General features: G+C 44.6%; 1 protein-coding gene across 2 annotated transcripts in view; it reads left to right on the forward strand.

Annotated features, from left to right (window-relative positions):
- The window catches only part of MSN (moesin), a 77,745-nt gene extending 55,390 nt beyond the window's left edge, over nt 1-22,355 (forward strand). Inside the window, exons 3-13 of one of the 2 annotated variants that reach the window (XM_032255813.1) lie at nt 7,699-7,794; nt 8,978-9,252; nt 10,628-10,711; nt 11,421-11,567; nt 13,054-13,150; nt 15,412-15,575; nt 16,906-17,036; nt 17,283-17,443; nt 18,803-18,895; nt 19,242-19,466; nt 20,115-22,355. In XM_032255813.1, coding sequence (XP_032111704.1) covers nt 7,699-7,794; nt 8,978-9,252; nt 10,628-10,711; nt 11,421-11,567; nt 13,054-13,150; nt 15,412-15,575; nt 16,906-17,036; nt 17,283-17,443; nt 18,803-18,895; nt 19,242-19,466; nt 20,115-20,279 — 1,638 coding nt within the window. In that variant the 3' untranslated portion in view covers nt 20,280-22,355. The remainder of the gene's footprint in view (nt 1-7,698; nt 7,795-8,977; nt 9,253-10,627; nt 10,712-11,420; nt 11,568-13,053; nt 13,151-15,411; nt 15,576-16,905; nt 17,037-17,282; nt 17,444-18,802; nt 18,896-19,241; nt 19,467-20,114) is intronic. The other variant, XM_032255814.1, reaches the window with a different exon arrangement.
- Nucleotides 22,356-23,078: the final 723 nt, after the last annotated feature.

Genomic DNA, 23,078 nt, shown 5'->3' on the forward strand with positions numbered 1-23,078 from the left:
TCAAATCTGTTACCTCTCAAAAAATTATCTCTGGCATTTATTTGTGCATTCTATATCTCCTTCTCTCCCATTTCTGTTCCCAGTATTGGGAATTCAGACAATCCTTTTCTGTACAAAGGAGGGAAATACCTCACTTGAGTATGACCAGCTGCTGGCATATGTGAAGGGGTAGGACTAGTTGGCAGGGGGATCATCTCTTCCTTGACAGGCTTTTTACTGTCTCTAAGACAAAAGGAAGGAGGTGTCCATATAACACATAGGCTTTTGGGCCCTTTGCTTTAGACAGCAGTATCATTCTGGATAGCAGCTATTTGAGGGGGAGGGGGTCAGTCAGTGCAGATTTTATGGACCAGCTGGGAGCCAGAGGCTCCTTTGACACTTACCTATACTCCTTCCAAGAGCCCTGATTCTACTCATTCCCCCTCCCACACCAGATGATGCCATCCCCTACCCTCAACACTGGGGCTTTGTACATTTGCATTGCAGGGGGACGGCTGTGGAGGGTGAGGAAGGCATGATTTGGAGCCTGGGGCAGAAACATTCTTGAACAAAGAGGTTTATTAACTTCAAAAAGCCTCAGTGCTGGTGGTGTTTTGTTGGTGTTGGTTTGGTTTGTGTGCTGTGGGGGTGGTTTTGAGGGAAGCCCAGATAGTAGGGAACCCTGGCCAGATTCGTATGTTAGTTCTGAATGCTATTGCTTCCCAAACAAAGCCTTTGAGAGACTTGGAAACCAAGAAGTCTATGACTTCCCATCAGTGTTATCTTAAGAAGTATTATTTGTTGAACATGTACTATGGACTATCCCTGGCTAGGTTCTTTAATCCTCACAATGATCTTGCCTCTGTGAGGTGAAAGAACATACCCTAGTCATGTAGTTAGTAAGTTGTGATACAGAATTTTGAATACAACTCTGATGACAAAACTATACTTTTCCTGCACTGCACTACTCTGTTTGGGATGATTGAGAGTATTTAGCTTAGAGAAGACTCAAGGAAGATATGCTTTCTGTCTTCAGACCTCTGAAGGACTGTCATAATAAGGAAGGGGGCAGTCATGTTCTGTGGGTCAGAGGGACAGAGGTGGACCCCATAGGTGAAAAAATACAGGGAAAAAGATTTGAACTCAAGGAATTGAGCATTTGGCCCTCTTGAAGCCAAGGCAGGTCAGCTCAGGAATCAGTAGAGGTAGTAGATGTATATGTTCATAGGCAGTTGGGGAATGCTAGCTCTTCTCTCTCTAACTTGATGAGGAATAAGGGAGGGAGTCTGTTCTGTCTGGCCCTTGGGACCCATCATTCAAGGAGGTCCTCCTGGTGGAGCCTGGGCCTGGGAGGAAGGAGCTAGACTCTTTGCGAGGAATTGGCAAAAGCTTTACAGCCATCCTGGAACCCAGCAGTCATTTGGCCGATGACCACAGAGGAAGCCAACCAGAGAGGAAGTACTCCTTGGCACAAGCAATAAACAATAGGCAACAATGGAATGCCATAGCATGAATGCCATAGCATGCCAGGGCCTGGTGGGAAAGGAAAGTAGGGCTCACAGTTTCTCTCATTTACCTCTCTTCTTTTGAGTGTGCTTACAGCTGGAGGGGAGAGAGAACATGGTTTGCTACAGTGATTCTTTCACTTGCTTGGACTTCTAAAGTTTTTGATCTTTGATTGCCTAGGTGCCACTAAAAGGCAGTGCTCAAAGATGGAGGTGAAATCTCAAAGCATCGATTCATTCATCTATTCACTGATTCATTCAATATTGACTGAAGGTCTAGTCTGTCAAACACCATCTCTGTTCTTCAGGAACTGGGAGTTCCTTACCTATAAAGGCATAGAAAGGCACATGCAACTCTCCACCCAGAGGAATGAAATAAACTGTGTTGAGGCTCAGATCGCATGGGGTGGTATACAAAGCATAGGATTTAGAATCAGCCTTGAGTTTGAATTCTGTCCTGTTACTTAGCTGTGTGACCCTGGATGGCTCATTTAGCCTCTCAGGACTTTCCTTTCCTTAGTAAAATGATAATCATGCTAATCTCAGAGATTTTGTGATTTAATCCCCAAATAAATAAAGCGCCTGGTGCATACCAAGCATTCTAATATTGATGATTCTTATTAAGGACTAAATAAGTAGGTGGCATTGCCCTGAGAGTTCAGATGAGGGAGCTATGAAGTCAGGAATTTTTCTGGCTCAGTGAAGTACTTAGGACTTGAATACTGTTCATTGAGGACAGCAAACCTTTTTTTTTCTTTTTCTTTTTTTTATTTTATAAAATAACTAATATCTATTATTATAGTAGGAGGACCTCTATCTTATAGATGAGGAACTGAAGCTTACAGAGGTGAAATTACCTGTTTAAGGTCATATAGCTAGGAAATGGTATAGCTGTGGCTTAAACCAGGGCACATAGCATTTCCAGCTTTCCCAATGCTTTTTGTCAGCTGTCCCCTGGAACCTTCTTTCACTTTACCTGCTTCCAAAACTTAGAACCCTTGCTAGTTTAGGCATGTTGGCTCATGCCTGTAATCCCAGTGCTTTGTGAGGCCAAGGTGAGAGGATCACTTGAGGCTAGGAGTTTGAGACCAGCCTGGGCAACATAGCAAAAACCCATCTCTACAAAAACTTAAAAACTAGCTGGGCATGGTGGTGCATGCCTGTAGTCCTAGTTTCTTGAGTGGCGGAGGCTGGAGGATCACTTGAGTCCAGGAGTTCAAGGTTACAGTGAGCTATGATTGGGCCACTGCACTCCACCTTGGGTAACAGCAAGACCCTATTAAAAAAAAAAAAGACAAAAAGAAAGAATCTTAGAACATAGGCTGAGTATGTTCTCTGCTATAGAGTAGGTGGCCACTTGATTACAGGCAATGTGGAATAACAGAAACAGCAATAGTGGTAGCCCATCTTGGTGCTTTCCAGTGGTGCAATGATTTGCTTTCAGGTGGGTGGCTGATGTAGATGCTGAGAAACCTGTAATGGTATCTTGAGGGCCTCAGGTGTTTGGGCATTGATGCAGTTTTGCACATTGTTTCTCACACAGTTCTTCTCTTGTGACTCCAGCATTACTTCCTCATTCTCCTCTAGAATTTTGTGTGTGTGTGTGTGTGTGTTTCTTTTTTAGAGAGACGAGGTCTACTCTGTCACTTAGGCTGGAGTGTAGTCGTGTGATCTTACTGCAACCATCACCCCCCCGCCCCACCCCCAGTCTCAAGTGATCCTCTCACTTCAGCCTCCTGAGTAGCTGGGCCCACAGGTGCCCACACCAGCTATCTTTTTGTATTTTTAGTGGAAATGGGGTCTCACCATGTTGCCTAGGCTGGTCTTAAACTCCTGAGCTCAAAGGATCTGCCTACCTCGGCCTCCCAAAATACTGGGATTACAGGCATGAGCCACTGCACCTGGCCATGCTCTGGGAGATTCAAGAAGAGAATCTCTGGGCTCCTAAGCTGACCTGATCTCCCCTCCCCTCTACAGACCTCAGATATAGTTTGCCTCCACATGCCAAAAGGAGGTAAAGGTTTTTTTTCTTCTTACTTCCAGAAGCTTCTGATAATTAATTAAGGTTTACTCAGAGGCAGATCTTTTCTTTTCACTGGACCTCAGTTTTCCAGTTTATGTTGCTTGAATCCTGTAACTCTCCACAGTCATGGAGCTGAGTAGAATACACAGCCTCTAGTTTCTTAAGCTAGTGTCTAAAAAACTGAAGTCCTAGTTTCTTTAGGTGTATGTGGCAGGCTCCAGGAGGGACACAAAGCTGTGAGATGAATGTGATTTAGTATTCTAGAGCATTAATTTTACTTGTAATAATTTTAAAAATTCATTATTTATGGAGTAGAATATAAAATTTGCACAAATAATGAAGGCTAAACCCGAGGCTTCAAATAAATTATAGCTGCCTTTCAGCCATCTACCTATTATCTCCCCCTGCCACATCCTCTGTGTCCCTTGGGTATATCCATTCATTATTTTCTGCTGCTTCAGGATTTTTTCCATGGCAGTTTTGAGAAATACTGTCTAAGATCAGATAAGCTGGCTGTCAGGTCAAAAGGAGCCAATAAAGAATTTTTGTTTTCCTCAGGGATAGAGCCATTTCTTGGAGTGGAATGATAAGGACCCTAGTCACTGGAGCCACAGAGGTTATTCCTGGAACTGGAAGCTAGATGCTAAGCTCTCATTTGAAAATAGGTTTCTCTTTCCTCTGGAATGGAGGTCTCAACTGGAAGCAAAGCTGAAAGCAAGAAAAAACTTGGCTTGGAAAAGGGGTTTAGAGTTGCCTGTTAAAATGGTTCACAGCACCCTCATGGGCCTTAGAGATTTCCTTGTAGCCTGGAGTCAGGAGTCATCCATTTTTGTTCTTTGTTCTTTTTCAGTTTCAACTCTGATTTCAGACCATATTTCCTTCCTGCCACATCCTCAATTTCTCACTTTGGGACTTCAGTGCAGGCTGAGAGGTATTACTCATCTCTTTAAGCCCTAGAGCCTAAGGAAGTAGAAAATTTATCTTTCTGATTTCTTTATGTTCACAAAGGAAGAGACAGTGCTCAAAGAGATCAAAACCCCCCACTGAGCCGGAATTCTGTTGTTGTTTTTTTGACACTGCTTTAGGTTTTACTTTGTCCAACTTTTCAGTTACTCTGGATCTCAGAAATGCTTTAGTCACCATGATCCTCCTTCTCTTATCACAGTCCTACCCCCATCCAATAGTGAAACAGACAATGTGGTACAAAAAGAGGCTGAGGGGCTCACTCCTGGGATTCTGGGACTGGCTGCATAGTCTGTGCCTACCTCGCTTCGTTTCAGTGTTGGAGTCTTTGAGCCTCTACAATTAGTCTGTTAGTACAGGCAAAGGCCAGTTGCTGCTTGTCTGAGACCATTTTATGTTCTTACAACAAAAGACCTGGGGCTACGTACTTTATAAAGAAAAGAGGTTTATTTGTCTCATAATTGTGGTGGCTGGAAAGTCCAAGAGCATGGCACTAGCACCTGCTCAGCCTCTGGTGAGGGCCTTTGTGCTGCTTCATAATGTAACAGAAGGTCAAGTAATTCACAGGGACAGGGTCCCCATGACCGAAACACCTCTCATTACACACTACCTCTTAATGATTCAACCTCCCAGCACTGCCACTTACAATGAAGCATAAGCATGAGTTTTGGTGGGGACAAATGACATCCAACCCATAGCACTGCTCTGCTACTTCTGTTCCCAGTCTGTTCTCCCCGACATGACCTAATATCCTGGCCCTTATGGTCCAGCTTCTCTTCAGCATCTTTAGTGGGTCTTCTCTCTCTCTCTCTCTCTCTCTTGGCTAGAGTGTTTCTTGGATCTTGCCTCTTCCTGCCAATTGCATCTGGACACACTATTCTTCTGCAACCCTGTGGAAAATGATTAGAACTGTTAATTAGGCCTTAGGCCCTATTTAAGATCTAGGATGAGATAAGAGGTGCTTTAAAAAATATTTTCTATGCACAACCACCCACTACCTCCATCCTCTGCAAAAAGCCAAGATTATCTTTCAACATAAACATTCATATTTCTCCATCTGAAACTTTCTGACAGTTCCTGCTGCCTATTGACTTAGAGTCAGGGACTCACCTGGCCATTGAATTCTGGCAGGCTTTTGAACTTTCCCCGTTACCTCCCACCACCACTGATCTTTTCTAAACATGTTCCTAATTATCCAAATCAACAAAAGGTAGTTGTGAAATGGGATTGTTTTTATTAACCATTTGCAAAATAACCTTGTAACATAATCAGTACAATGATAGAATGTAAGAGAAGAAAGAGATCATTGAAGCCATACCCCCCATTTTGGATAGATAAGGAAGCTGAGGCCCCGAGAGGAAATGTCCTACCTTAATATCATGCAGCTAGTTGGAGACAGAAGTGAACATTTTGCCCAGGTTTCCTGATAATTGATCCAAACTACAAATGGGAAGGCTGACCTGGTGAGCAATGAAGGTTGATGAGTTGGGGGACATGGCTTCTCCCCAAAGTGGTTGTTGGTTCGGTCTAGTGGGAATGCCAGGAAGCATATCTCAATGCAGAGGTGATCAAAGATTATTATCTGGATAGTATATGTGGGCCAAAAGAGAGACAAGGCAATTAATCGCTTGAGAAGCCCAGGAGTTCTAAGCTCATATGAGCACTTGGCATTAGGAGATAGCATGCTAGAGAAGAAAAGGTACAAGCTTTAGAGTCAGACACATCAGGGTTCTATATGGCTCTGTAATTTTAGACGCATTACCTCTCTAAGCCTTAGTTCCTCATCTATAATATGGGTATAATTGCTCTCTCACAGGATTGTTTACTGTTCAGTGCCTGCCACATGATTGGTGCTTAGTAAATATGAGCTACTTTTTTCCTTGGGGCCTCTGAGCTCTAGATTGTAAACTTGGTGTGACTGTGGGTCCTGACTTTGGATGCATAATAGAAACTTTGCAGATACAGTGTTGGCGTGTATATGTGTATCTTTGTGAGAGAGAGAGAGAGAGAGAGAGAGAAAGTGTGTGTGTGTGTGTGTGTGTGTGTGTGTGTGTGTGTTTTGAAGGGAGATATTAATTTGCTCATAAGGGAAGGACATCAGCAACACTGGGTCCTTGTTCCCTGCTTCCATCTCCAGGTATATTTCTATGATTCTTTACTCAACTTACCCTAACCTTCCACTTGCATCCTTCCCCTAAAAAACAAAATAAAGAAGACTGCTTAATACCAGCCTGACCTCATTAGGATGTGGCTCAGCTTCACCACTGCCATCGACAGTGGTGGGTATGCTGGGGTTGAGCTGACAGCCAGACCATTAACATGCTAATGTCAGGGACTAGAGAACAGAGCTCATCTGTCTTCCCTTGGCAAGCCTCCCTTTCCTGCCCACTGTTCAGCCAGGAGGCTCAGGACAACAGGGGATGCCTGAGCTACTACACTGAGAGACTTACCCTATTTCTACCCTCATTTCCACCTAAACTTGTGTTAGAGTAATCATGACTGGGCTCTTATCAGAGTTGAAAAAAATCTTCTCAGAGCCCAGGCACACCACGGTTTCAGGATCCTTCACAGTCTCTACTTTGTCTTCTCAAACATTCTTTTTCTGGGGTATTATAAATGGAACTCAGTCTTAAGGGTGTGGGTATTAACCCCAGTTGCTAAGGATAAAGGACAATATATGGGAGCAACCCAAGAGAACAAGATGCAGGAGTTAATCCAACCATCTTCACCTTCAGTCTTTAATTCATCATGGAAGTGGGAACTGGCATGACATTTTAGAGGGAGGGAGGAGGTGGCAGAAATTACTGGATATGCATGGATTTGGAGTCAAACAGACCTGGTTTGAACCTTAATTCTGTCACTCACAACCTGAACATTGGGCAAATTATTTTATTTCTCTGAACCTCATTTTTGATATCTATAAAATGGACCTAATTATAAGTCTATCATAGGGCTATTGTGAAAATTAAAGGAGATGATGGATGTAGGGTTCTTGGTATGTGTCAGTGCTCATAAGAAATGATTCCTTTCCTACCTCAGCAGTACTTAGTGCAGAGAGCTGCGAACATCAGTTCTTCATTGCTGCTTAAGTGTATTTTCTTGCCAGACCCTGAGCACCTTAAACCCTTTAATAGAAGAGATCATATTGGCTTCAAACTTTGTGTCCTCTGTGGCTCGCACAGGGGAGGTATTCAATCAATGATTGGTTGTTTTGGTTTTTTCTTCTAGGTGGTGAAAACTATTGGCTTGAGGGAAGTTTGGTTCTTTGGTCTGCAGTACCAGGACACTAAAGGTTTCTCCACCTGGCTGAAACTCAATAAGAAGGTAACTGCTTATTCCTCTGTTGGATTTAGAATTATTTTCTTTTCCAGAACTTTCCTGGGAGGGTACCATGTGCTAGTTGGCAAATCCTGGATACCTAGGACTGTGTCCATGACTGGGTGGTCTGCTGACCACCTGGATCAGAATAAAGACAGAGGATTCAGCCAAAGCAAAGCTCTTGCTCTGTCTCCATTTTGACTTCTAACAGTGAGAATGGCCAGCATTCAAAGAAGAAGAGACTCTTCCCTTTCTACTGGGAACTCTAGCTTGAACTTTATTTTGTTTTGGATCAAATCCACTTGTGGCTCTTCAAGAGAGAATCAGTATTCCCTTCATCTCTTCCAACTCAATGGCTTTAGGAGATTTGTTAAAAAGAGCCACAGATTCTTGAACTGGAAAAAAAATCTGAAAGATCTCACAGTCTTATGCTGCTCCTACTCCAGCAGTCAACTGATGCCTGAACCCCATACAGATGTTTCCCCCTTTCTTGATCTTTTACCTCAACTGGACCCCAAATGGGATAGTTTGACTCCATGCAAGCTCTCCACCACCCCAAGCAGCATCTCCACAGGAACTTGGTAGCCTTCCATCTTCGTATCTGCAAACTGGCTGGCCTTGTACTTAGAAGTCTCCATATTGTCCTGAAGTTTGCTTCTCTGATTGTGTCTAGGAGTAGGTACCCCACCTTCTGCTGGTAGAGTCTTATTTTCCTAGAATTGAGTCTTTTTCTGGACAAGTGTGGAGCCAATCTAGTAATCCGCTTCAGGCTTTAAAAGATGATCTAATTTGTGCTCTTGTCTAGACAATTCTCAAGCCTCAGTCATACATCCTAGTCCTTACTTTGCTAATTTATGAAGTTGGAGGAGCTTAAAAGAAGAGCTTATGCCTACCCTCAGAATTTGGGGTAGTTGGATATAGTCAGATAAAAGTGGTTTGAAGACTTCTGATCATCAGTTGGTATTAAGGTAATTTCAGGAAGAAATTCCCAACTGAAAGTGATTACAGGCATGGAATTCAGTCCCCAATGAAAGTAATGTATTGTTTTTCTTAATTGCCAGGAGGGTTGCCATCCAGCTGTTTAAGATTATGCAAATTGATGACCTTTCAGTGTTTCTCCTCAACCTACAGCCACTCCATCACCCTTAAAACCTATTTTTTGAGAGCTCATAACCCTTACTGCTCCCAGGTGACTGCCCAGGATGTGCGGAAGGAAAGCCCCCTGCTCTTTAAGTTCCGTGCCAAGTTCTACCCTGAGGATGTGTCTGAGGAATTGATCCAGGACATCACTCAGCGCCTGTTCTTTCTGCAAGTGAAAGAGGGCATTCTCAATGATGATATTTACTGCCCACCTGAGACTGCTGTGCTGCTGGCCTCGTATGCTGTCCAGTCTAAGTATGGCGACTTCAATAAGGAGGTGCATAAATCTGGCTACCTGGCCGGAGACAAGTTGCTACCGCAGAGGTAAGGTGGTTCCCTGCCCTCCTTTGCCTTGGTCAGAAGGGGCTGCAGCCCACAGCTGACCAATTTCTGCCCCACAGGGGATGCCAGATCTGTTCCGCTTCATTGGGGTCTGTCTGAAGTCTGTGTTATGCTGCTCAAGAGACATTTGCATGTAGTGCAGTTGTTTTTCTGCCTTTCCAAAGAAAAAGCCTTTTCCCTCCTCTGTCTACCTGATTACAGAGCTTTATTACCCTGGAGGCAGGTGCTTATATAGAACCAGAGGTTCAGTAATTTCTTTCACCCCTCCCTGGTTCCATTTTCTCAGTTCTTTTTACTGAAGGAAGATCTTACATCAGAAGTTCACAGGGGAGAGAGAGAAATTGACAAACCAGGGACAAGGGGAACTCAGATAGTCTTTTAATATTGACAACTAGTGTACAGAGCTTTCTCGCTTTGTAAACTTCAAAGGTGAAAGCTCTGAAACACTCATTTTATTTCTGCGTCACAATAACACACAAAATGAACGAAGCAAGCATTGTCCTTATTTCCTGGCCGAGGACATAGAGGTGCAGAGGTACTCACACTGACTTTCCACATCTGCTGCAGTTCATCTGAGGCAGAGCCAGAGCCGGACCTGGAACCTTAGCATCTTAATATTTTAGCACTGACTTTTTTCCTGCTATACCCAATGGCCATTTCCATAGTCTTTTGGATTAGAAGGAAAAGCTTTGCTTCATTCTGGGAACCACAGTCCCATTGGAACTATAGCATATATGCACACACACATAAGATATTAGGGATAGTGGTTGTACCCTGGGGACTCTACCAGAGTCATTGCTATGATATCTGAGAGGGCATGTTTAAAGCAAATCTTTTTTATAATCTGGTAGGTCTGGGAGGCTGGACCTGTTGGTTTTTCTCAAAGACATTAGGACTCAATTCTTTGCTCTGTAGCCAAAGGCCATCCTTTCATCTCTGAGCAGTATTCTTATAAACATAGGCTGTTTGTCCCAAGACGATCTAGGAGAGAGTGTACCTGGCTCCATGAGGTCCATCCCTACTGTTAGCCTCTAAAGTCAGCACAAACTTCTGATACATTACTGCTATGCTTAGGGACTACAGCACATCACTTAATTTTGTGGATAAAGGTACAAAGGAAAATGTTCCGCTTGTTGTTTTTCATCATTCAGTGTTGTAGCTCTCTTACCTTTCAGGCAATTCCTTGCGTCTAGTTTTATACATTCTTGCTATAATTACAGTCCACTTCCAGTGTGATCTCAATTGGCTGACTCTGCATCCTCTTTGCATCAACCCTGTAGAAAGCTAAATGGGCTTCCCTTCTCTCCTGCACAGGGGCTTTGTGCTTTTAACTACTCATCACTCATTGCCTTTCCAGAGTCCTGGAGCAGCACAAACTCAACAAGGACCAGTGGGAGGAGCGGATCCAGGTGTGGCATGAGGAACACCGTGGCATGCTCAGGTAAGCTTGCCCCAGCAGTGGTGGGCCTCACTTCCCATACAGGGAGAATGATAATGCATTCTGGGAAGAAGAGATGGATGACAAGGGACATTGGTGAGTGTGGGAGAAAGAGGAAATAGGGACAATAGAAGGCAAACTAGGACCATTACAGGGCTGTTTTTTGTTTGCTTGTTTCGTTGAGTGGTGGTAACTGGTAGCCCAAACAATTTTGACTATCAAGAGATGGAGGGGACCTCAGGATGTCCAGGAAGCTGATGGGCCGCCAAGAACTACCCCACTCCTCTCCAGAAGGAAATGAGGGAGGAGCTCTTAAACATGGCAAAGCATTTTTGAGGGTTGCCTAGTTACAGAACAAAGATCATTTTGCCGTCACTACATTCTGAGCCCTGCTAAGAATGTACCTGTATAAGAGGCTGTCATAATGAACGAGAGAAAGAAAATTGCTTCTATGGCAGCCAACATGCCAGAGGCCATCAAGGGTCAGTCCATCTTTATTCCCTTTGGGAGCATAGACCCTAGGTTTTTGCTAGGAGATTTTGCTTTGAAAAAGTCATGTTGTGCTCTGTTCTCCATCATCTGCTAGCTTTTTGTCCCCTTTCCCACTCCTAACAGCAAAATCCTTATCAGAAGTACAGCACAAGCAGGCTTTCTATCTCCCTGGGTCTGACTCACAGGCTCCCTTTTTGACCCGCAACTCTGTGTCATTTAGGGAGGATGCTGTCCTGGAATATCTGAAGATTGCCCAAGATCTGGAGATGTATGGTGTGAACTATTTCAGCATCAAGAACAAGAAAGGCTCAGAGCTGTGGCTGGGGGTGGATGCCCTGGGTCTCAACATCTATGAGCAGAATGACAGGTATATCTCAGATCTCTTTTAGTTTATTTAAGTCACTTTAACATCTAGAGTTCACCTTTCACCAAGGAGCAGGGCCATACCTCTTGAGTCTCACCTCAGTTCTTTTTTCTACCTAATTTAGTCCAGCCCAGATGATTTCACAACTTCCCTTAGGCCTCTAAACCCTGTATTGACTAGACTCACACTGTCAGCTACAATAGCCACCAGCCACATGGGGGCTATTGAACACTTGAAATGTGGCTACTTTGAATTGAGATGTGCTGTAAGTGTAAACTACACACTGGACTTTGAAGACTTAGTGTAAAAAACAGAATGTAAAATGTCTCAATATTTTAAAAAACATTTATTTACATGTTCAAATGACAATATTTTAGATATGTTGGGTTATTTAAACTTACTATAATTTTATTACATCTGTTTCTTTTTACTTATTTTCATATGGCTACTAGAAAACTTAAAATTATATATGTGGCTGGGTGTGGTGGCTCACACCTGTAATTCGAGCACTTTGGGAGGCTGAGGAGGGTGGATCACCTGAGATCGGGAGTTTGAGACCAGCCTGACCAACATGGAGAAACCCTGTCTCTACTAAAAATACAAAATTAGCCGAGCGTGGTGACACATGCTGGTAATCCCAGTTACTCGGGAGGCTGAGGCGGAGAATTGCTTGAACCCAGGAGGCAGAGGTTGTAGTGAGCCGAGATCGCGCCATTGCACTCCAGCCTGGGCAACAAGAGCCAAATTCTGTCTCAAAAAAAAAAAATTATATATGTGACACTCATTATGTTTTTATCAGATCATGCAGGCCTAGTTTATCTTACTGGGATATGTAATTGGTCTCATATGATGATTATGTGTCTTTTGACCTGTAATCCACTCACTGTAGTCTTATCTCACTTGCCTATATTTTTCACTTGGTGTACTCTTGGTGAGGATGGAGAGCAATAGATTATTGTTCCATATAACTCCTGAATCTTGGAGTTCATTATTTACCTTCTCTCTAACTTTTGTAAGCTTGGATAGAAGAGACTCAGTTAAATAGGGCTGAGGATTCCCTTGAGGAATTGTCACAAGTTCCATGCCTCAAACAAAAACATAACGAAACAAACTTGAGACAAGGAATCATATGTTAGTTGTATCAGGAGATCCTTTAGTGAACTCTCAGTGCTGGCAACTGACCTGGTGGCATGTGATGACACTGGCTGAGCTGGCACTGAGTCTACCTCCTTCAGAGAGAAGTGTTTGTTTGGCCAGGCTCAATGGCTCATGCCTGTAATCCCAGCACTCTGGGAGACTGAGGCAGGAGGATTGCTTGAGCCCAAGAGTTCAAGACCAGCCTGGGTAACATAGTAAGACCTCATCTCTGTACATTTAAAAAAAAAGAGAAACACAGAAGCTTGGGTGTGACAGTGAGGGCAAGCCACCAGTTATCTATGTCCTTCTTGTCTGGCCCTTGTCCTGATGTTATTGGTTTCCATTTCTACAGACTGACTCCCAAGATAGGCTTCCCCTGGAGTGAAATCAGGAACATCTCTTTCAATGATAAGAAATTTGTCATCAAGCCCATTGACAAAAAAGCCCCGGTGAGTGATTCCTCTTTCTGATCAAGACAGGTATTTGCCAAGGCCTGCATAATGAGCAATCATGCTATTCCATTTTTGTCTTCCTTTTCTGATGTGTGTGTGTGTGTGTGTATGTGTGCGTGCACGTGCACATGTGCACGTGCACAAACAGGAAACACAAATAGAGATTGGGAATGGAGGGGGATGTTGAAGCCAAGAAATGGCCAGCAGACATTCTGTACCTGTTACCACTCTGCTACTTGTCTCCCTCACTGTGGATGAGGGAGAGCCACAGGCAGTCTTAAGTACTGCTTCTTAGCTATTGTCTCTGCTGCACTGAGGTTCTGGGGTGGAAACAGAATGCATCTCATATTTCCAAGCCCCTTGGCTCCAAAAGTGGACACCGTTCACATAGTTAATTTTTTTTTTTAAGATGGACTGTTGCTCTGTCGCCCAGGCTGGGGTGTGGTGGCATGATATGGGCTCATTGCAACCTCGGCCTCTCAAGTAGCTGGGATTACAGGTGTGTGCCACTGTGCCCGGCTGATTTTTGTAGTTTTAGTAGAGACAGGGCTTTCGTGTTGGCCAGGCTGCTCTTGAACTCCTGACCTCAGGTGATCTGCCCACCTTGGCCTCCCAAAGTGCTGGGATTACAGACATGAGCCACCACACCCAGGCTTTGATTTCTTTTTTATTGTGGAGAAAGGGCTCTGGCCAGAGAAGTCCAAATCCAAAGATGATCCTCCAAACTTCTTGGTAGAACTTTACTGCTGCCCTCTCAGACTTTTCTCCAGAGCAACCCAAGACCAAGATAGTGCTTTAAGATCACTCATTTCTCTAACACACTTGCCACACTTCTTACCCACTAGTTGCCTGCAGCTGACAAGACCAGATAGCTGGTGATTGTGGGTAGGGTGGAAAATGGAGCTGAGGACCTCCTCTTCTGGGATACCTCATGTCTACCAAGGCCCAGTGACCATGATGAGCCTGACACTTTTAATGAAGGCTCAGCCATTCTTCTCCAGCCCTGAGGTGTCTGAACTCCTTCTTGGGACTTTACACATATTATCTCCTTACACCCTCAGCAACATGGTCAGATAATTAGTAAACAGCATACTAATTTTATGGCTGACAAAACTGAGGTTAGAGAGATGGAGTGATTTGCCCAAGATCACACCACTAAAAATGGTAGAGCTGGGATTTATACCTAGATTATTTGACTTTGAGAGCCTGTGCTCCCTCCACTGTACCCCAAGCTATATGAGACAGTAGCAATGTGTGGTCAGTGGCAGAGGATGTGGTAGCCAGCCCATCAGCTGGTGACTTTGGTCCAGTGATATTTGTAGTAACAGACTCAAACACACTGGATTTTCTTGTGTGTTTTCTTTTATTGCTGCCGTGCTCAACTTCTGTCAGAAAAGTTAAGTAACCAAGCCAGCTGAGATCAAGGGCTCACTTTAAAAACAGCAACCTGCAGTCCTTTGTAGGGACATGTATGAACCTGGAAACCATCATTCTCAGCAAACTGACAGAAGAGCAGAAGATCAAACACTGCATGTTCTCACTCATAGGCGGGTGTTGAACAATGAGAACACATGGACACAGGGAGGGGAGCACTACACACTGGGGTCTGTTGGGGGGATGGTGGGGGGTGGGGAGTTGGGGAGAGATAGCAAGGGGAGAGATGCCAGATTCACATGCACCCCAAAACCTAAAATGCAGTAAAATAAATGGGAAAAAAACAACAACAACAGCCAGGACAAGCAGTGATCAGATTTATGTGTTTATATATGTATTTGCAGCCTACCTGTTTCAAAAAGGATTTAAGGGGCTGGGTGTAGGATTTGCTTTTAGGATATTGCAGAAACAGTCCAGCCACCCATACCACACCCACCAATGTATTAATTAGGGATCATCTGGCTTCTAAAAGAGGTTACCTGAGACCCAGCATGTTCCCTAATTAGCAGAGAAAGTTTGAATCCTTCAACTTGATTAAGACTAATTTAGGATGCTTTTCATAAGCAAAGATTGAAATAAATTGTGATTTAGTGGGAAGAACATGGGTTTCAGAGTTAAGAAACTTGGGTTTCCAGTCTTGGGTCTGCCTGCTATCTGATCCTGGGCAAGTCACTTCACCACTCTGATAATTAGTCTTCCCATCTGTAGGGCAGGAGATTAGATTAAATATTTTTTCCAGTGCTTTTGGATTTAGCTTTTTAGAAGGCAGAAGATTACCTTCACCTGTCCCTCCAAATTCTTTCTGATTGCTAATTTCCCACCAGGACTTCGTTTTCTATGCTCCCCGGCTGCGGATTAACAAGCGGATCTTGGCCTTGTGCATGGGGAACCATGAACTATACATGCGCCGTCGCAAGCCTGACACCATTGAGGTGCAGCAGATGAAGGCACAGGCTCGGGAGGAGAAGCACCAGAAGCAGATGGAGCGGTAGGTGCTGCACACTAATGTGGGGGACCAGGGTCAGGGCAAGAAAGCTTCTCAAAGGTCCCCAGCCTGCTAAGTCAGGACATGAGGCCAACCTAGGACTTCATATATGAGGAGTTAGACACCAATATTCACATTTATTCAGAAAAAATTTACCAAGTTTGAGGGGCAGTTTTTACAGAGCTGGATCTTGCAGGAACCTGCCCTGTAGGACCTCACAGTCTAATAGCAGAGAGAGGAAAAACAATATAACCATAACTCAAGGCACAAAGGTCATGTCACTTAATAAATATTGATTGAGCAGTGAATAAGATCAAAAATCTTTGCTTTTGTGAATCTAGCATTCTAGTGGGGAGGAGACAGATATAATAAATAAGCAAAGTATGTGGTACATAAGATGGTTAGGAAGTGCTATGGAGAAAAAATACAGAAGAGGGATGGGAAGAAGAGTAAGTCAAGTATTTTGAGGGCTCAAATGGAGAATACCTAGCCAAGTGAGATAAGAAAGTTCCTGGAAGAGGTGCTAGGGCAAGAAAAAACAAATACTTATTCCAGATTTGTAACAAACTCTGGGAAAAAGAAGCCTAGAGCTGGGCTTTATGTCAGGCAGAATTATACCTTAGGATTGATGCCCTAGCCATAGGGATTACTAGACTTGAAGCACTTCATTCCAGCACAGAGCCAAAACTTGTCTCCCTACAAGGTAGATAGGGCAGGTCTTATTGGACTGTTTTGTACATAGGGGAACAAAAGCAAAGCAGTGACATAGCTAAGGACACCCAGTGGGTTGGTGGGAGAGCTAGGATTCCTGACTCAGGGGAATATTGACAGGGCCCCGTGTACACCGGCCTATGTGGGGCTGTGATATAAGGACAAGGGTATAGAGCTAAGGGAGGGTGGCCCAAACTCATAATCTCTGAATGTGTTGGAAATGTGGGGCTGAGAGACCCAGAGGCAGCAAGCCTTGGAATTTCCCAAGGCTTTTTTTTTTTTTTGGAGAAGAAGTCTTGCTCTGTCACCCAAGCTGGAGTGCAGTGGCGTGATCTAGGCTCACTGCGACCTCTGCCTCCCAGGTTCAAGCAATTCTCCTGCATCAGCCTCCCAAGTAGCTGGGACTATCATGGTGCCACCATGCCTGGCTAATTTTTGTATTTTTAGTAGAGACAGGGTTTCACTATGTTAGTCAAGCTGGTCTTGAACTCCTGACCTCGTGATCTGCCTGCCTTGGACTCCCAAAGTGCTGGGATTGCAGGTGTGAGCCACTGTGTCCAGCCTCCCCAGATTTTTATAGAGCTTTGCTATCCTGTTCTATCCTTTTTATCTCCTTCTCTAGTGCTATGCTGGAAAACGAGAAGAAGAAGCGTGAAATGGCAGAAAAGGAGAAAGAGAAGATTGAACGGGAGAAGGAGGAGCTGATGGAGAAGCTGAAGCAGATCGAGGAACAGACTAAGAAGGCTCAGCAAGGTGAGGCTTGGAGTCACCTTGGAGATTGTTTTTTTTTCCAGGCGTAACTCTGAGCTGGAGACCCTTTTGCCTGACTCAGGCAATGTAATTCAGGTGTGGCTACAGACTAGAAGAAGGATGCACAAGAAGAGAGCTCAGAACTTTCTGCCAGCTTTGTCCTGGGGTAGGGCATTTCCAGGAAGAAAGCAAGTGTGTCATCTTTATCTCTGTGCTCTTCACTGCCTTCTCCCCTCCTTTTCTGCCCAGAACTGGAAGAACAGACCCGTAGGGCTCTGGAACTTGAGCAGGAACGGAAGCGTGCCCAGAGTGAGGCTGAAAAGCTGGCCAAGGAGCGTCAAGAAGCTGAAGAGGCCAAGGAGGCCTTGCTGCAGGCCTCCCGGGACCAGAAAAAGACTCAGGAACAGCTGGTAAAGCTGGAGGATGGGCTGGGATTGTGGGACCTGAGCTTTCTTCCTTGTCTGCCTACTTACTAATAGCTACTTTTAGTTAGAAGGTGGCTCTTTAGAGCAGGCTACCACTCCACGGGCCTCCAGCAAATAATTAGTTCAGCAACAAGCTGAGAAGTCCCTAGTGTGACCTAGAAATTTTTGCAGTCTTCCCTAACCCTTAGGTTTTGTTCACTTTTTTAACCCTTGGGTATCTGAGCTGATTGACCTGACAAAGGAAAGGGAAGGAGGAAGGAACAAAAGGGACTCATACTTGAGTTCCTACTGTATGTTGCTGTGTTGGCAATATTTGCCTTTTCCTTACTTATTTCTTCTTCCCAGTAACCCTATGGGATTAACCTCGTATGAGATAATATGCCCAGATAAGGAAATTAGAGCTCAGAGAAGAGATTCACCAAAGGTCACACAGTTGTGGCTAAATAAGGATTAGAACTCATTTCTGCCTCTATTTGAAAGCTTTGCTCCATGAAATCACATGCAAAACTATGTGTCTATGCATTTTTGGGGAATTTGGCATCCATACTTTCATCACAGTTTCCAAGGGTTCTGTGACTCAGAAGTTAAGAACCTGTGGTCCAAACACCTTGACATATAGCCTTCACCTGTACTGTCAGAGGTGGGAGTAGAGGGAGCCAAGACCTGTCTCTCAGGAGGAAGCTGTCATGGGAGATTTACCCAAGGTGTGCATAAGCTTTTCTTTTTTTTTTTTTTTTGAGACAGAGTTTCACTCTTGTTACCCAGGCTGGAGTGCAATGGCGCGATCTCGGCTCACCGCAACCTCCGCCTCCTAGGTTCAGGCAATTCTCCTGCCTCAGCCTCCTGAGTAGCTGGGATTACAGGCACGCGCCACCATGCCCAGCTAATAGCTTTTCTTCCTTGTTCAAATCACCTTGTGACACTTGAGTGTCTTTCCTATACTTGTCCTGGGAAGAGTCTTAGTGGAATCCTGAGCATTCTAGGATATCAGGAAAGGATCTACCACTTCAGGAAGTGACCCAGTGATGGCCAAAGCTTTACTGAGGCCCCTACTGCATACTTGGCAAGAGGGGTAGGAGGAAGGATAATGAAGAAGGGACAGAGATGGCATGTTGTTTGTCTTCAGGAGGCCTACAGTCTAGGTAGGGGAGCTCTGACTTATAAGGAAGTGGTGGTCAGGGAAGATGGGACTGGAATGAAGTGGTCTGGTGAAAGACTCTCTGAGGCAGCAAGCAAGTGGAACAGGAGGTTCCTTACTAGTACCCCAGGGGAACTGGAGTTGAGGACACCTGGGCCCAGAGGACCAGAAAGCCCAGCTCTCACAGGCTTCTTATTTATCCATAGGCCTTGGAAATGGCGGAGCTGACAGCTCGAATCTCCCAGCTGGAGATGGCCCGACAGAAGAAGGAGAGTGAGGCTGTGGAGTGGCAGCAGAAGGTAAGATACAGGGCCTAGAGCAAAGCATTGAGGGAATGGGTACCATATGCATAGGTTACAGCTTCTTAGATTCCTTATGATTTGGGCTCCCTCCCTCTTTCATACTTCCCACAGCAGGCAGCATGGGAAAAGGCACTCATGGTTTCCTCAGATACTTACTGGAGTTCTCCAGTACCTCTAGGAAGTTGGTATAATTGCTCCTGTTTTATGGCTGAAGAAACTAAGGATCAGGCAGATGAAGTGACTTGTCCTACTCGGTGTCTGCCTCTTGCCAGACTGTTCTAGGCATATATAGGATGCCATAGTTTAAGTGGTCTGACGGTTTTTCTCTCCTATCACTGGACAGGCCCAGATGGTACAGGAAGACTTGGAGAAGACCCGTGCTGAGCTGAAGACGGCCATGAGTACACCTCATGTGGCAGAGCCTGCTGAGAATGAGCAGGATGAGCAGGATGAGAATGGGGCAGAGGCTAGTGCTGACCTACGGGCTGATGCTATGGCCAAGGACCGCAGTGAGGAGGAACGTACCACTGAGGCGGAGAAGAATGAGCGTGTGCAGAAGCACCTGAAGGTATCCAAGTAGGGCCAAGGGTCAAGGAAACTATATGCATTGATTTAATAGCCCATGGCATTCCCTAGACCATCATGGGGGATAGGTACAAGATCCTGTCCCAGTGCTGCATGGGAGCCCAAGTCTTTCTTAAGTGAAGGCTTTAAGGATAGGCATCTCCCACTTATTAATCAGACCTTGGGCTATCTCTTCCCTTTTTGAGATTTTCTCTCTGCCCCACCTCCCACTCACTCCATTCACCTCTTACATTAAGAAAATATCTAGTTGACAAAATTCTCACCTGAATCTTTGGTATGTTGTTCTACTCTTAAAGGATACCCATTATCAACTGGTCCCCTAAGTTTGTGTGATTTTTTTTTTAAATTCTTGCCCCACTGCACTTCTAGCAGAATTGGAAATGACTTTTATACACACACACACACACACACACATATGTGTATATACATATATATGTATATACACATATGTATACGCATATACATATATATACACATATATGTATATATATGTATATGTATATGTATATATATGAAGAGAGAGAGGGTGAGTAAGAAAGAAGGAAACAAAAGAGAAGGGAAGTCTGGTCAAATAACGGGAGGTAAAATGAGAGAAAGCCATTGACCTCTGTGTTCCTGTGCATCCTTGCAGGCCCTCACTTCGGAGCTGGCCAATGCCCGAGATGAGTCCAAGAAGACTGCCAATGACATGATCCATGCTGAGAACATGCGACTGGGCCGAGACAAATACAAGACCCTGCGCCAGATCCGGCAGGGCAACACCAAGCAGCGCATTGATGAGTTTGAGTCCATGTAATGGGCACCCAGCCTCTAGGGACCCCTCCTCCCTTTTTCCTTGTCCCCACACTCCTACACCTAACTCACCTAACTCATACTGTGCTGGAGCCACTAACTAGAGCAGCCTCGGAGTCATGCCAAGCATTTAGTGTAGCCATGGGACCAAACCTAGCCTCTCAGCCCCCACCCACTTCCCTGAGCAAATGAATGGCTCACTATGGTGCCAATGGAACCTCCTTTCTCTTCTCTGTTCCATTTAATCTATCTTGCTAGCATATCCCACTTCCCCAGCCCAGAGGTACTGCCCACTTGATTTTGCAAACACCCTTACACTTACTGTTGTCCTATGGGAGTCAAGTGTGGAGTAGGTTGAAAGCTAGCTCCCCTCCCCTACCCTACCACTGCCTTCTTCTTCAGGGTCCTGAGATTTACAGGGTTGGAGTATTACAGGGTTTAGGGAATGAGACAGGACCTTGGCTATCTGCTCTAGTATGTCAGCTGACCTAGAATTTGGCCTCCCAAGGCCCATCCCTTTTAGAGTTATTTGGGTTTTGTAATGATTGGAGGATAAAGAGATGTTCAGTCACTTTTGTTTCTACCTCCCAGATTGGGCCTGTTTAAAACTCAGCCTCAATAAGCCTTGCCGTTGACTTTAGGGACTCAGTTTCTCCCCAGGGTGGATAGGGTAAATGGTGCCTTCAAGAGGCTTCACGAAACATACTAGAAGGATATTGGCCATTCTATTCTGGCAAGGCTGAGTAGAAGATCCTACCCCAATTTCTTACAGGAGTATAGGCCTGTCTAACGTGAACTCTATGGGCAGAGCTACCCCTTACTTACTATTCCAGATCTGTGGTCACTTTGTGGGATCTGCCCCTCCCAGCTTCAATACCTAAATCCTCTCCAGCTAGAACTGTAGGGATGAGTACCCAAAAGCCCAGCCAGCCCCATCAGGACTCTTGTGAAAAGAGAGGATATGTTCACACCTGGCTTCAGTATTTTCCCTGCCAGGGGTTTTAGGTCACTTCCCCTCTCAGAGCTACTTGGGCCATAGCTCCTGCTCCTTCTCCTGCTCCATAGCCATTCTGGCCTTGGCATCTAGACTCATCTTGCCAGTAGGCTTAACTAGGGAGTGAGTGGAAGAAGCTGAGTATGGTGAGAGGAGCCTGTGCCCCTGATCCCAGTTTACTCAACCCTCTCAAGTACCCCAAATCCCCTTCTCATCACACCCCTCCAAAGTGGTGACTGGGCCCTGCCTCTGTTTGACAAACCTCTAACCCAAGATGTTAGAGGTTGACACCAGATGTTCTGCCTCTTGAAGGTGTAAACCAGAGAGCTGCTGGGGATTCTGGCCTAGTCCCTTCCACACCCTATCTCTTGCTCTCAACCCAGGAGCATCCACCTCCTTCTCTGTCTCATGTGTGCTCTTCTACTTTCTACAGTATTATGTATTCCAGTGATATCCAAATATTGATTTCTGCCTTCTTTGCTAATGCACCATTAGAAGATATTAGTCTCGGGGCAGGATCATTTTGGCCTCATTCCTTTACCACCCCCACACCTGGAAAGCATATATTATATTACAAAATGACATTTTGCCAAAAATATTAATATAAGAAGCTTTCAGTATTAGTGATGTCATCTGTCACTATAGGTCATACAATCCATTCTTAAAGTACTTGTTATTTGTTTTTATTGTTCCTGTTTGTCTTCTCCCCAGGGTTCAGTCCCCAAGGGGCCATCCTGTCCCACCATGCAGTGCCCCTAGCTTAGAGCCTCCCTCAATTCCCCCTGCCCACCACCCTCACTCTGTGCCTGACCTTGTGGAGTCTTGTGTGCATTGCTGTGAATTATAATGACACTCACTTGGTGATATGCCCTATATTGGCTAAATTCAAACCTGGAATTGTGGGGCAATCTATTAATAGCTGCCTTAAGGTCAGTAACTTACCCTTAGGGAGGTTGGGGAGAAAGGTTAGATTTTGTATTCAGGGTTTTTTTGTGTACTTTTTGGGTTTTTAAAAAATTGTTTTTGGAGGGGTTTATGCTCAATCCATGTTCTATTTCAATGCCAATAAAATGTAGGAAGACTTCACAGTGACTCAGTCTTTCTTTGCAGTATGAATGGGTAGCTGTAAGATATTTCACTGCAATTTCTATTTACTCTATAGATTACCTTCTTGTCCTTGGTCTCATTTCATCTATACCTCAGTTCTGTGGAGAGGGATGATATGACGATTCTCATTTTATACAGGAAAGAATGGGCTCAAAAGAGTAGAACAACTTCCCAAGGTCACAGAACTGTCTAACTTAATAGCCTGCACCCTTTATGTAGTTCCAGGCCAACTTTTCTAGTGTAGATGTGGATCCTGCATTGACCATGTGATGCTACTGGACTTGCTGGGCATTGGGACCTAAGAGGTACTTATTTGTATCTCTTGATTTCTCTTGGGGTGGTCAGGCCCTGTCCTGCCTCCTTGTCAGGAAGGCCTTCAGGCTTTTCCCACTTCCTACTATCCTCACATATTGTAGTGCCAATAAAGGTCAGGGAAGCTACCTTGGGCCCTGTTGCAGAAGGCAGTGGGGAATGGAGTGTGAAGTGAGGATGGAGAGTGTGTGTATGTACAAAAGCTATTGGGTAGTACTTAATAGTTTATAAAACATGTATATTTGAATTCTTTTTATTAACTTTTTTTGCTTTTACACTCTAGCATATAAAACATGTATAAAACATTTTGTAGCCTAGATACAGTTAGCCTCATTTTGCAGATGAAGAAATTGAGGCCAGACAAACCTTTTAAACTGTCCTGGACCTGGT

Source organism: Sapajus apella, unplaced genomic scaffold, assembly GCF_009761245.1.
Source record: "Sapajus apella isolate SASKATOON/1434 unplaced genomic scaffold, GSC_monkey_1.0 scaffold91, whole genome shotgun sequence".
Taxonomy (NCBI): Eukaryota; Metazoa; Chordata; class Mammalia; order Primates; family Cebidae; genus Sapajus; species Sapajus apella.